Genomic DNA, 15,714 nt, shown 5'->3' on the forward strand with positions numbered 1-15,714 from the left:
ATTTGAAGCTTGGTTTGCATACATTAAAATGACTGTGAAAAGGATGTACTGTGTTTGGACTTGTATAAAAGCATAGCTTCCAGCTCCTCTCATCCTCTGCCAGTGTCATTTTTTTCAACAACACTGCACTGTGGGGCAAGTAGTTTTGCTTACATGTCCTAGTGTGCAAGTGCTGCTGGCTTAAAAGACAGATTTGGCATTTTTGTATCCAAAATACAGTTTATGAAAGCATGCAAATAAGCAGTTTGATGAGAAAATGTGATTGTGTGATTAACACAGGCCTGTCTGAGATCAGCCTATTCACTCAATAAGGCACCTGAATAGAGAGATATTTTCCTAAACATTAAGTGGAATTCTGGAACTGGACAGGTTTCTTGATGAGATACAATACTCCATAGTTTATCACAGCTGTTGCAACTTTGAAAATGCTGGAGTTTGTATATGTCAAAGTATCGAGATAAGAATCCTGCCTTGTACTGTAGGGTGGAGAATGTGTTGTAAAAACAACTTAAACGAGACTACATTTAATTTTGAATGTGCAATCTTTACAATCATAACACTCCCATTTGAAAAAAGTAGATGTGAAATAATGCCACATATCTTACAAGTCTCGTGCACTGCTCACAGAAACTTTGAGTTTTCTTCAAAACGGAACTCACATAGAAACTTTATAAAATGTGGCAAAAGCGAATAATTAAGATCACTTAAGTCAGGAAACTTCAGAGGCGCTTGTTAGCAGAGATCAGTCGGGGAGAACTGAGGTAGGAAGCACTTGCCTAGCCTGGGACAATGTCCTGAGCATGGCATGCGACGCACCGCTCAGCCACATTGAGCATGAGTGGTGCACTTTAACTAACTAAGCTGTATTGCTCCCCACTTCCCTGAGGACATCATTGTCCTGGCAGCATGTATACCAGCCAACGTGTTGTGCAGAGGAGCATGCGGGCACATGGAGCTGACTTTATGCCTACCCCAGCAACGGGTTAGGAGGACAGAGCAGGGACCGATGTGGAACTAACAATGCTGCTTTGATGTTGGGTGTATCGGTGACCACACTTTGAAGGCATTTGTTTTTAGTAGGACTGTGAGAAAGTAGCCTCTTTCTAGCCTTGTTACCCCCACTTTTGGCCTGTTAGTGAGTATATGTCAGGGTGTTTTCACTGTCTCACTGGGATCCTGCTAGCCAGGGCCCAGTGCTCATAGTGAAAACCCTATGTTTTCAGTATGTTTGTTATGTGTCACTGGGACCCTGCTAGTCAGGACCCCAGTGCTCATAAGTTTGTGACCTATAGGTATGTGTTCCCTGTGTGATGCCTAACTGTCTCACTGAGGCTCTGCTAACCAGAACCTCAGTGGTTATGCTCTCTCTTTACAAATTGTCACTAACAGGCTAGTGACCAATTTTACCAATTTACATTGGCATACTGGAACACCCTTATAATTCCCTAGTATATGGTACTGAGGTACCCAGGGTATTGGGGTTCCAGGAGATCCCTATGGGCTCCAGCATTTCTTTTGCCACCATAGGGAGCTCTGACAATTCTTACACAGGCCTGCCACTGCAGCCTGAGTGAAATAACGTCCACGTTATTTCACAGCCCTTTTACACTGCACTTAAGTAACTTATAAGTCACCTATATGTCTAACCTTTACCTGGTAAAGGTTGGGTGCTAAGTTACTTAGTGTGTGGGCACCCTGGCACTAGCCAAGGTGCCCCCACATTGTTCAGGGCCAATTCCCCGGACTTTGTGAGTGCGGGGACACCATTACACGCGTGCACTACATATAGGTCACTACCTATATGTAGCTTCACAATGGTAACTCCGAATATGGCCATGTAACATGTCTATGATCATGGAATTGCCCCCTCTATGCCATCCTGGCATAGTAGGCACAATCCCATGATCCCACAGGTCTGTAGCTCAGACCTGGGTACTGCCAAACTGCCTTTCCCGGGGTTTCACTGCAGCTGCTGCTGCTCCCCCCCCTCAGACAGGTTTCTGCCCTCCTGGGGTCCAGCCAGGCTTGGCCCAGGAAGGCAGAACAAAGGACTTCCTCAGAGAGAGGGTGTTACACCCTCTCCCTTTGGAAAATGGTGTTAGGGCTGGGGAGGAGTAGCCTCCCCCAGCCTCTGGAAATACTTTCATGGGCACAGACGGTGCCCATTTCTGCATAAGCCAGTCTACACCGGTTCGGGGATCCCTCAGCCCTGCTCTGGCGCGAAACTGGACAAAGTAAAGGGGAGTGACCACTCCCCTGACCTGCACCTCACCTGGGAGGTGCCCCGAGCTCCTCCAGTGTGCTCCAGACCTCTGCCATCTTGGAAACAGAGGTGCTGCTGGCACACTGGACTGCTCTGAGTGGCCAGTGCCAGCAGGTGACGTCAGAGACTCCTTCTGATAGGCTCCTTCAGGTGTTGCTAGCCTATCCTCTCTCCTAAGTAGCCAAACCCTCTTTTCTGGCTATTTAGGGTCTCTGTCTTTGGGGATTCCCTAGATAACGAATGCAAGAGCTCATCTGAGTTCCTCTGCATCTCTCTCTTCACCTGCCAAGGAATCGACTGCTGACTGCGCTGGAAGCCTGCAAAACTGCAACAAAGTAGCGAAGACGACTACTGCAACTCTGTAACGCTGATCCTGCCTCCTTCTCGACTGTTTTCCTGGTGGTGCATGCTGTGGGGGTAGTCTGCCTCCTCTCTGCACTAGAAGCTCCGAAGAAATCTCCCGTGGGTCGACGGAATCGTCCCCCTGCAACCGCAGGCACGAAAGAACTGCATCACCGGTACCCTGGGTCTCCTTTCAGCACGACGAGCGAGGTCCCTTGAATCCAGCAACTCTGTCCAAGTGACTCCCACAGTCCAGTGACTCTTCAGTCCAAGTTTGGTGGAGGTAAGTCCTTGCCTCCCCTCGCCAGACTGCATTGCTGGGAACCGCGACTTTTGCAGCTACTCCGGCCTCCGTGCACTTCCGACGGAAATCCTTTGTGCACAGTCCAGCCTGGGTCCACGGCACTCTAACCTGCATTGCACGACCTCCTAAGTTGTCCTCCGGCGGCGTGGGACTCCTTTGTGCAGCTTCGGGTGAGCACCGTTTCACTCCACTTTGTAGTGCCTGTTCCGGCACTTCTGCGGGTGCTGCCTGCTTCTGAGAGGGCTCCTTGTCTTGCTCGACGCCCCTCTGTCCCCAGACGCAATTGGCGACATCCTGGTCCCTCCTGGGCCACAGCAGCATCCAAAAACCCTAACCGCACGATTTGCAGCTAGCAAGGCTTGTTGGCGGTCTTTCTTCAGGAAAACACTTCTGCACGACTCTCCACGGCGTGGGGGATCCATCCTCCAAAGGGGAAGTCTCTAGCTCTTGTCGTTCCTGCAGAACCTTCAGCTTCTACTGGCCAGTAGCAGCAGCTTTGCATCCACAGCTGGCATTTCCTGGGCATCTGCCCATCTCCGACTTGCTTGTGACTTTTGGACTTGGTCCCCTTGTTCCACAGGTACCCTCGACTGGAAATCCATCGTTGTTGCTTTGCTGGTTTGTGTCTTTCCTGCAGAATTCCCCTATCACGACTTCTATGTCCTTAGGGGAACTTTAGTGCACTGTGCACTCACTTTTCAGGGTCTTGGGGTGGGCTATTTTTCTAACCCTAACTGTTTTCTTACAGTCCCAGCGACCCTCTACAAGGTCACATAGGTTTGGGGTCCATTCGTGGTTCGCATTCCACTTTTGGAGTATATGGTTTGTGTTGCCCCTATCCCTATGTGTCCCCATTGCATCCTATTGTAACTATACATTGTTTGCACTGTTTTCTAATACTATTACTGCATATTTTGGTATTGTGTACATATATCTTGTGTATATTTGCTATCCTCATACTGAGGGTACTCACTGAGATACTTTTGGCATATTGTCATAAAAATAAAGTACCTTTATTTTTAGTATATCTGTGTATTGTGTTTTCTTATGATATTGTGCATATGACACTAGTGGTACTGTAGGAGCTTCACTTGTCTCCTAGTTCAGCCTAAGCTGCTCTGCTAAGCTACCATTATCTATCAGCCTAAGCTGCTAGACACCCTATACACTAATAAGGGATAACTGGGCCTGGTGCAAGGTGTAAGTACCCCTTGGTACTCACTACAAGCCAGTCCAGCCTCCTACAAGGACATGCTGCTGAGAGGGCGGAAGGCTGTGTGTTATACACAGCGGCGGCCATATGCAAGATGGGCCACCCAGTGCGTGCTGTTTGCAGGGTCGGGTGGCAACATCCTGTCTTAGCAGAAAAGACAATGCCTATGACAACACACCAAGTGTCTGAGATGACACACAGGTCCTCTGTGAATAGAAGAGAGGCATGAGTAAATCGTAAGAAGTTGGCCCAGAGTTTCCATGCTACCACAGTTACTTCTGTCCTGGGCCCTGCTCACCCTCTGGCTGCCTGAGGCACCTGCTAATAGAAGAGCTCCATGAATAATTATTGTACAGAGGCGCTACAATATGTGTGACATTTTATTTAAGTGTTGGAATGCAAGGAAAGGCACCGGCATGCGTTAGGCTAACCCATGATGCGTGGTACTAGGCAGGGCTGTTTCTGAGCGTTGCCTAGGCTGTTTCTGCGCACAGTCTCTTGGCTAGAAAACATTGGACAAAACAAATAAACTGTAACATTAGTGGTACTCTGCTGCCATCTAGTGGAAGACAATGTTGTTTTTGGTTTTAGCTGATAAGGAAGATTTTTAGTTCGGTGGTTCGAAAATCGATTAAAACTGAAAGCCAGAAAGCCTAGACATAAAAATGTGACGGGGCCAGTAACTCCTGTTATCAGGTCCTTTGGAAATGATAGGCTTCTTGTATTCCTTGTATTGCTTTATTGATGAATACGTGGTTTGTTGTAACTAGAGTTGACACATTACCTAGAGAACAATACTGGCCACTTGGTTCACGTTAAGGTTCTGCAAATGCCCAGACATGCTCCTTAAGTAGAACTTTACATGAAATGCCTGCTTAATTTTTTAACATGGCCTTTCTGTCAGTGGTATGGCTGCCACCAAACCAGTTTCTACCGGCTTCACCAGTATTTTATTCTCAAGCTTGGAATAAAAATGAGCAAAATCACCAAAGTATCTATACATACTTCAAACTGCAAATATCAATACAAAGCACCTTTAAATGTGTTTTAGGCAGACCCCCCAGGATATCGCGATTTTGCGAATTGCAGAAAAAAATCGCGAAATCGGCACTTTTAACAACAAAAAGACTGGGTTAATCCTCTTTTTATTGGATCTGTACTGCCTCTGAGCCAACAAACAGAGGGTGGACAACAGAGAAGCAGGCAGCAGAGGTGTTCGCGTCCTCTGTCACCTGCTTTTGAAATCTGATGTCCTGGCTAGTCCAATTTACTCTCCTATTAAAGGAGCATTAACTGAAAAGCCGTCACTTGTCCTCAGGCTTTAGCAGCAATTGAACACGTCTATGAAAACATTTAATTGGCATTTTACTGTCATAATTATTTGTCCAAGCAAGTCACCTGGGTGCAGGAACGCACAAGCACCCATTCAGAATTACTGTCTGCTCTTTTGTTGTACTCGAGGTGAGCTAGAGGACCAAGCCTTCTACCAGGAAAAGCTGTTGTCACCTTTGCTTTTTTGAAAATGTTTGTTATTTGCCCTCTGTGAACACCACAAACTGAGATGCAAGGGGCTAAGAAAATGATATCTGATTGATTCAGTGAAACTGCTGAAGCGTGAAGACAGTGCATATCTGGTGCACAAAAATCCATTAAAGTAGTGGATTTCACAGCTGTCATCATTTCCCACCCTCCCAGTGACTCCTCTCGTCCCCTGCTCCTCCCATGATTTATGTAGCTGTCCCCCACCCTCCACAGACCTATGTCCCCCACCCTGTTTTAGTGCACCTCTTCAACTACACTCGCCCTGGACACTGCACAGTCTGCTCTTTGTGGCATCAAACACCCTGCAATTCGGTGGCGCTGTGCTGCTGGAGACAGCGAGGTTACATACTATGACGCAACACAATCTCCAGCAGCGACAGAGCACAAGCCATGCAGTATTTTTTGTGGCAGGCACCTTTTCTGCCTACTGCAAAAACAGCGTGAATTTTGTGGTTTTGTGCCGCAAATGTTGCTCTCTTTTTGTTGCAAAATTTGTCACACAAAGCCACAAAATTCTGGGGGGGGTGGGGATGTATCTATGGCTGTGTAAATGATCCCGGGCTAATAACAAAAGTAAACAAAAGCAAAAAAGTAATGTTACAAATTCGTTTATAGTGCTATTTAGTATCATGCCTAGGCTTTTGCAGACTATTAAAACAACAACAGATGACTGATATTTTTCTCTTAGAAAGGTCGCAGCCCCAGACTGGGGTCATCTGGGCACCATGAAACACATTTTAAAGTGGTTTTTTCGAACATTTAGGGGGTTATTACAACTTTGGAGGAGGTGGTAATCCGTCCCAAAAGTGACTGTAAAGTGACGGATATACCACCAGCCGTATTACGAGTCCATTATATCCATGGAACTCGTAAAACGGCTGGTGGTAAATCCGTCACTTTACTGTCACTTTTGGGACGGATTAACACCTCCTCCAAAGTTGTAATAACCCCCTTACTCTGTGAAGGATGTACAGATAATGGGGAAAAATACTGGCTTTAGCTGATTTTTCTATTTATATTTTACCGCAAGGACATTAAAATACCGTCTGGTATAACCAGCCAGGTGGCAACCCTACTTATAACTGAAGGACAAAAACTTGAAGCAGAGAGTGTCCATTGACAGTTTAAGAGCATCGACTTACATGGTACTTGTTATCCCTGAGTAAGTGGACCTTGTTTGGGTTGTGTTACAGAAGGCCATGCACTTCTCGAGATTAAAGTTGAAAGCTTCTTCTTAAGTGTACCCATGTTTTTCCTCTACTATTAAAGGGCCCTAATTAGACTGCTTAAAACACAACTGTGTTTTTCACAACATATATATGTCGAGATAACTCTTTTCCTGACTTCAAGAAAATGAGTGAATCTTGGCAGTGGGCTCTGGCCCAATGGCTGTTTCAATCACAGGTTAATAATGTGATGATGTAAAATAACTGATGGGGTTGATTGAGCGAGCAGCCATTTACTCCTATCCACACCCATGGACTGGAAGTTTAATCCTACATCATTGTGGACCACGCTCTAATCCTGGATTGTTACCTGAGCCAACGTATGACCTAACAAAAAGGTTGACTGAAATGATGTTTAATGATGAACAGGGCTCATATGTGTGACTTGCTTCTCGACCGAATAGATCAGTTGCTGCAATACACCCAATCATTTCTTCTTACACATAGGGTTGTAAAATGTACCCCTATCCTGGGATGCCACCGAGGCCCTGGTGACTGACCATACGGTGTATGGAAATGTATCTCAGCTGATGTGAAACATTGTACTAACAATAGTGGGATCTCCTAAACCAGGTATTTGCTCTAGTCCTGCATCTGACCTTTCCATCTCTACCTACGAAATAGAGGCTTACAGTTTGAGCACTTTGTAATTTAATTGAATCAATGTGCTGAAATGTTCTAGACTAAAAATAAAGTGCCGAGATATATCTGTGTGCTTCTAGAAGACTGGAGCCACGTGAGAAAACATACCAAACTCTGATTGAGTTGGTTAAAACAATTACATCAAGCTGTGTCACAACTTGCATGTTACACTGTATATTATTAAATTATTCCTCCAAATTGCTGTCTGCCAACTATGCTCTATTGCAAGAGAATGTGGCGAACACCAGCAAATGCAAGCTTTTCTCAGCTCGAGCACTCCCTGAAAGGGGCCTATTCACAAAGGCATTTTGGAGTATGTTCAGTAGTACTCCTGTAATATTCTTTTGTGCATTCTTAATTTGTAAAATAATGACTGCTAGTGCCCAGCACTGCTCGGAGGACTGCGACCGGCTCTATTAAATGACAGTGTGCTAAATACCAAGTCTGCGTACTCCTGAATCCCCCTCAGGCATCTTTAATCCATTCCCAAACTCTGCTTTTTTTCCGCAGTGAGTTTTTTTAAATGTCTTTCTCTTCTTTCTTTTTTCCCGTTTGCGTGTTTTCCCTCTCTTTGTCTCGGGAAGAGAGGGAAAAGAGAGGAAAGAGATGAGGTGAAAGAACTGGTGGTCCCCAAAAATAAGTGCATGTGGCCCCCACTAGCAATCACCAGCTCAAATTAAGCACTGCTTTCGTGCCCTCTTACATGTTTTTATGAACAGGCCCCAAAAAATTTAAATGAGTATGAATTGGGAATATTCAGGGAATATTCGTGTAAACCTAGAGCATTGAGAAGGGAGTGCACCTGCTTTGCACTTTTACTACCAGGGAGTTGATATTCTGGTGCCGAATCATAAAAACATGTAATAGTGTGTAAAAAGAGTATTCATGTAGAACTACTTCGCATACATGCTTTTGTGCATTGGCCATTTATTGTTTATTTCTGTACGCACCATGGAGGTAATAGTTTCAATATTTCTTTAAGAGGCCTTATTTTGGTATCACCTCTGATTGTTCAGGTTCCTCAGTTTTACCAGTCTGTGGCTAACTTTTTCGCAGGGAACTGTTTTGTTTACCTCTGTAACATATTTCAGATGTCTTCATTTTTCATTAGCTGAATGAAAAGTGAGTATTCCCAAGAAACAAGATGTAAGCGTGGCACACTCGGCTTTCCTTCCTCACAGTTAAAACGTTGTGAAGTGACCCAGGTTACATGTGCGATATGCAGTTAATAAGTACAGAAATACATAAACTTTCAAAACCATACTGACAGTAGATATTTCAGTACAGCCTTTCCTTTTCTGACACCTAGTCATTTAGACCAGAGAAATATCAGATGAAGGCACTTCTGAAATCAAGGATTACCGCCTTGTACCTCTTCCTCGTCTAGTCCTTCCTGCATGAGCAGGCCTCCGCTCCCACAGAAATAGATCACCTTCATCAGCCAGAAAATACCCCCAATATCGCCACCCCTATCCCAGCATGGTACATACCAGGAAGCCCCACCCACATCCTGCCATTTCAAGCCTATAAGACCCAAAATGGAGGATGGGACCAGGGGGAAGTGAATCCAGGACTGAAACGTGGAAGACCTGTGCATTTACTGTTGTAGTTCTTGTCTTGATATTGTTATATGGTACTCTCTTTCTCACAGACCATGCGCATTCCCACTGAGCAGCTCACTTATCCTAGACACTACACTTACGTTATGCTCTGTAAGCACAGCATTCTTGGAGTATCATGTTTTCAATCCTGTCTCCCTCACATTTCTTTCTCTTTCATCTAATGATGTTATTCAAAGTCACATCCTTCAATAGTTTTAAATGTATACTTTTCGGTTCATTTCAGGACAGTTGAGTTGGGTTCATGTAAACAAATGCTATCTGCCAATAGCGCCAAGAAACATTCTCTTGTGAATGAGGGCAACCTCCACTCTACGAATACGCCTGTTATGCTTTGTTACTGGTATATTAACATTAACCATGGCCCTAACGAAGTGCATTCATTTGAAAAATGTTCTAAAAATGTAGTGTTTTTGTAACCCAAATAATTACCTAAAAATGTGTTTTTCTAATGTTTTGGATGAAAGGATGGTGGTACTCAATAAATGTACAGAAAGCAAAGTATTTCCAAGCAGCTGAAATAATTACAGGAAACAAATGTCGACGAATTAAACGGAGAAGTAAACATTAGACACCCCTCTGCCTCCTCACATGATAATGCTAGATCTGGTCAGCACATCACAATCGGGTCCTAACCGTGGGTGGTGCACTCCCATATCACCCGAAACAGGCTGTTAGGGTCCATGGTCGCAAAGATAGGCTTTGGCTCATGTTCACAACTCACTAATATATATCTGCGAAGGATTGCGTTTGTTTGTCAAGCAGTATGGGAAGTGTGTTTAGGAAGGCAAACCTGTTAGATATGGACATGGGAGAGCATATATTTGTAAAGGTGGTAGGTGAATAGATGGATGAAAGGGTGTATATTTTTTTAAAATCAGTAATTAGAGCTACGGTAAACAATTGTGCTGTAAAGCCAAACAAATAACGGTCGACAACTCCAATAGGTCTCGCCTGTGGGACGTAATAGTTTTGCCAGTGGTTTTTAGCAATGGTGTGCAACATGACTGAAGCAAACAAAAGAGAGGCGCTAAGAGGAGGCAGCCACATCATTTTTTAAAAAATTTTTTTACTCCCAAGTTGGGTTGCTAAATACAAAAAAGATATGCAGCGCAAACGCATTTTGTTTTTGTTTTGAAACACAGGTGAGGGGAAGAAACACGGGAGGGCATTGGTGATAGTGAAGCATCACAACGAATGCAGATGGGGTAAACATAGGAGTTTCCAGCAAGTCATCGCAAGCTGCAGTAGCTCACAGCCACCTTCAGGGTAGCTCACAGCCTTGAGTTCATTTTTGAATATGCACAGGACCACATTTTGTTTTTAAAGTTAAGGGAAGTCCATGTTTATTTTGCATTATTTTCTTCAGGCTGCAGATAGCAGGGCATGGTAATAAGCAGTGCAGGAGTCAGATTTAATACAGAGGTGAAGAACAGAAGCCCTGAGTTAAGTCCTTGCCAACACAGTTTGGGATAATGTGAACAAAATGATGTTTCTTAAATGTGATACAATTAAAATTAAGATTTAACTTAGTGATTAAGTTAACTCTTAATTTTTATTTTATCCCATTTCAAAGTGTTGCATTCACAAACAGCAGGCCTCTTGCTCCCAGTGGCCAATAGATACTGCGCCATATTTATAACTGAAAAATACTGTCATTTTTGTTCAAATGTGAGAACTTTAAAGTAAATAAAAATATTTCTGTGAAACATAAGTCAATGTTTTCTCCCCTTTCAATTAAGCCAATTATGTCTTAATGTTTTATGAAGCATTTTTATTCACTTTAAATTCCTCCTGTTTGAACTAATGGCTGCATTGTTCTGTTATAAATATGGCACAATGTCTACAGGCCATTGCGTGCAAGATGCCTGCTTTTTGTAAATGGGTCATTTTGAAATGGGATAACATTTAAATGATGTATTTTATGTAATCCATATAAACATAAAGTTAACTCTTCAGCTTAATTTCTCCCATTTCAAAGTGTCATATTTACACATCAGGCATCTTGCTCCTATTGGCTGGTAGACATAGTGACATATTTAAAACTGACAAATACAGCCATTATTTGAAGGGGGAGAAATGTATAGTGCATTAAAATAGTTTTATGTTTGTATTGTACATGCAACAGTGCCACATATGGCAAAAGGTATGTCTTGTGCCACAAGTGCATATGACAGAGGCTTTCAATCACCGATACACATATATCCCATTCATAAGTACACATTTTCATACAGACCACACTCTCACTGACACACGTGGTAGCCCTGTCATAGTGCTCCTAGAATCAAAGTATTTTGTTCAACCCATAGTCTTTGGCTCTGTGGACATTACGCTTAAAGTCAATTAAACTGGTTGTTGGGGTTTCTGGTAACATTTCACAGGTGGCTTAGACTTCAATAGCTGACAGTGATTTTCACTGAGCAGAAGTAGCTCTCATTACATAGAAGGTTGGAAACCCCTGTTCTAGAACTTAGTTATCTTATTTTGCTGCAACATATACTGGTAACCCTTAAGTATTGAATCTTGACAGCGAAGCAGTGCATATATTTTTCAGTTTGTCCAACAACAAGTACAAATCCATGGCCAACCGCAAGTGCACATCCTACCTCCAACGTAGCTTTTAGGACTTCCTGGAGGAGTCGCACTGTCTGGGCCAGGACATACAAATCTGATACAATGATACCAAGTGAGGTGCCCGGGTTATGGAGCTAAAACATGACACAGGACTGTGCTATATAGAGGTACGTAAAGATATTAATATTTATGGAATTATACAGACCTACTTTGGACATTTGTCTGAAGTGTTGCATGCTCCTTTCAAAAGTGTAAAACCTACGTTTTGTTGTCATATTGAATCAAGTTCTTTGTTTGTGATTGGCAGTAGTTTATTTTCAGCAGAGATGTTTATATTTGTGCCTTATTGAATTTAATCACTGTAATCATTGTGTGTGGCCATGAATGTCGTTTTTAGGCAATGTCTTTATTCCGTAGGTAAACGGAGGAATTGCAAAGACCTTGGCAAGCGAAGTTCTCCACTACAACTACTACTATTCGTTTTTTGATATTTTTGTAAGTAACCTTCGATTCATGGTTGTATGCACTGTTTTGCGCCCATGTGGAAATCCAGTGGCAGCCTTCCATCCGTGTGTCTGGGAGATTTGGTTGCATATATTTACACTACATTTGCATTCTTGCTTCAGTGCAACTGCAGTTTGAGTTGGAAATCTAATGTGTATGTAACGTTTTATTTGTATTCATATATCGCAAACCTAGCTATAACGCACCAGAGCACAATAAGTACGTCCTCATCCATGTTCCACCTTAGAATGGGCTAACCCTCTCATATTCCTTTCTTGAACAGCCACTGTTTGTTTAGGGACTTGAAGATGCACCAAAAGTGGTTGTTTCAGGGCAAGAAGTTATACACTACTTTTCTTAGAAACAAGAGGCTAGCTTAGCTGTACTATGCGTCATAACCATCCCAAATGCTCATATTTTATGTTCACACTGGTAAAATGCTTTTTCTTTTGTACTAATCCCATTGTATGAGTAAGAAAACTTTTTCTGACTATTAAAATGGGACCACAAATGGATACTGATTTGGTATCCAGAGGGGACATGTTGTAGGCGTCCCTTCCAAACACCACATTTGTGTCTTATGTATCAATGTTTTGTAATTGGAATCCAGTTGACAAACATTGAAAATTTACCAGCACTTCAAAGAAGGTGGTAATGTATTTGTAATAGGGAATTTCTCTATTTGTAAATGTAAAAAAAAAAGTTTGTTTAAGAGTATGTTTTGGGCCAAGCGACCACTGCCAACTGTTAAATAAACTTTTTTTTTTAAAAAGCTTCCCCGTTTTCTTTAAGGAAAATGGGGCGCATAAAAAAAAAGTTAGCTTTTTTTAGTAGTAGTATAACTTTATTTCAGTTGCTAAAAATATAACCATAAAAGTACATTTAAATTCACAGTTAAAACATAGACGCGGGGTTGCACCAATAAAGTCACAAACCAATTGCAAAAATATTTAGTCAAAATACTTACAGTAAATAAAGGGTAGCTCAACGTGTCCTAATGAAAAATAAAGAGAGTTGTCTCAAACACTGGGAAAATTTAGAATTTTATCACGCTGTTTGCTTCAATAAAAACACTAGAAATTACTAGGAAGGCTCACACTGCCAGACAGCTCACTTGAACACATCATCAGTCTAAAAACAACACGCAAAGGGCTAACAATTGCCTCGGACAGCTTGCACGGTAATTTATCAATGCCCCATTAAAAAACGTTTTTGCTAAGGGATAAAGTGCATATTAAACTAACATACTTTGTCCTTCTGTAAGGAATATCTAGAAAAACACAGAAAAAATAGAAGATCACATGAAAACATCATAATCAGGGAGCTCCCAGAGTACAATGGACTACTAAAGTACAATCAAAGCAATAATCCAGAATTTACAGTAGCATGAAATACATGAAAAAGTGACACATGCTTTGTCCTACATTAAGGAAGACTTGAACAGTCACGAAATCTATTCTATTTGGAGGGTGCAGGAAACCAAGATACAGGTATCTAGGTAATAGGTTACAGACCCGCCACTGTCAAGGACATCACATTGCTGGTGCCTCACTCCCCTTCAAAAATTAAAACAAGATGTAGGCATACTACCTGAGTCTACTGGCCCACATATACCAGGCCCAATTCAACAATTTGGAAAGTGCAAAAACCATTGGTTCATATGTATCCAATCTAAGAATACGCAATGTGTCCGCGCAGAGAATAGCACCCAGTTGGTGGCAGATCGGAAAAATCCACTTAGAACAGGGTAAAAAATACTTATGGCAAAAGAATAAGAAATGGGCCTCAGTTTCACTGACCAACAGGCTAAAGGGACAATCTCCTGAATCATCTTTATTCCCCCTCCATTTTATGGTCAGCAAATATAGGGGAAGGGAGCCAATTCTAAAGCAAAAATACAGGGTTTTATCTGAATGGGGCATGATCATGCCCATAAAGAGTTGGGTGTACACTTGTGTGTTAGAGACTTGTCTATCAAACCCTCCAGGAGAGGTTCACGCCAAATTTCCAAGAGGGTTTGATCCCAGTATAACCTCTCAATCTGGGCACCCATGTTAATGCTCAAATGATCCCTGTGTTCTGATACCTCCAACAGATGTAAACAAAGGCAGAGCTCTTCTACTGCTTTTAGCGAGGGCATGGAGAAATTGTTATTGAGGGCAATCAGCTCCATCAGGGCCATTTTGTAAGAGTCCAATTTAGGGATGGCACAGAGTCTGGGCTGATATTTTAGAACCCTTAGATGGACAACTGGGTCAACCCTCTGACTGTTTAAATCCCATCTTAAAGGTAACACAGGGGAACTACAAGATAAATTAAGTAGAGACCTTAAAAATCTGTTCTACATTTTTACTAACAGACAAGTATCACCATAACCCTAGAGTTCAGCCCCATAGAGGGCCCCCTCCAGAGCTACCCTACTGCTCTGTAAATCTCTAGGACTGGAGAAAGCAACCTACAGGAGGTGTGTCTGTAGGTTTTCGAAATAATTCCAGAACTATGCGGCAACACAGATTTACTCCTTTCCAATTGTGGGGATTCAAGAACGTTTATCGGAGTCTCACACCTAGGTAATCAAAACTCCTGACCCGCTCAATGCGTGACCTCTCTATCACCATCTGACATTTGAATGAATAGTGGTGATTTAAGGCCATTAACTTCCCACATTGGTTTCAAGGCCTCTGTTTCCACAAAACTTTTGAAAATCCCCTAACAATGCTTGAAGGCCCAAAGTTTGCTTTCTTTAAATGCAATCACCGCCATGGTGATCTATTGACCCTGTGTGACCCTTATCCTTGTGATAGCCTTCAGTTGTAGTACATCAGAATTTTGAGCCTACTTCATTAATATTCATGAGGTAGGCTGGACTGTGACCTATTATGATTTGCAATTGTAAGAACTGACCTAGTAGTACATAGGTTGTTTCTTTTCTGGTCACAAAAATACTGGGCACAGTTTGCAACCAGTATTTTGCAGCATGTAATTTCTACATCTGGACCAAGATTTCTGATGTGCAAAATCCTAACAATCTGCTGTAAAATAGGTACATTAAGCATTTTGAGTAATGCTTTTTAAAACTGAAAAGAGGAGCTACGTTCGTTTATTGGGTATACTCAGAGTTTTGTTCTGGAGTTTCCCAAAGCCATGCACAGTCTCACTGTTGGCATACATGCAGTTCCAGGGGGGCCTACAAAGAAACACAAGGCACTTTTTTGAACATTTCATGGTTCTAACCCTAAAACCATAAACATGACAAGGGTTTTCAGTTGGAAGCTTAGCTTTCCGTGCAACTTTGAGCTCCTTTTGAGTTGGTTCTTCCACATAAAGAAGAGATTTGCACTGTGAAATAGTTTGTTCATCTGAAGGAATAATTTTCTTATACTACTGTATCCGATTGGTAATTTGTTACATTGTTTCATCAGTGGCTGAGAGGAACTGATTTGTTATTTTCTGGTAGTGGTAAACTCAGATGGATACCTGCCATA

General features: G+C 42.5%; 1 protein-coding gene across 5 annotated transcripts in view; it reads left to right on the top strand.

The window, feature by feature from the left end:
• Positions 1 to 15,714, top strand: part of STARD3NL (STARD3 N-terminal like) — a 237,256-nt gene that overhangs the window by 115,592 nt on the left and 105,950 nt on the right. For all 5 annotated transcript variants that reach the window (XR_011199751.1, XM_069215649.1, XM_069215665.1 and 2 more), the window contains exon 3: positions 12,143 to 12,220. Coding sequence is in view for 4 of the 5 variants with exons in the window: in XM_069215649.1 (XP_069071750.1) it covers positions 12,143 to 12,220 (78 nt within the window). In the remaining variant the exon portion in view is untranslated. The remainder of the gene's footprint in view (positions 1 to 12,142; positions 12,221 to 15,714) is intronic.

The sequence above is a fragment of the Pleurodeles waltl genome, chromosome 2_1 (assembly GCF_031143425.1).
Source record: "Pleurodeles waltl isolate 20211129_DDA chromosome 2_1, aPleWal1.hap1.20221129, whole genome shotgun sequence".
Lineage (NCBI taxonomy): Eukaryota > Metazoa > Chordata > Amphibia > Caudata > Salamandridae > Pleurodeles > Pleurodeles waltl.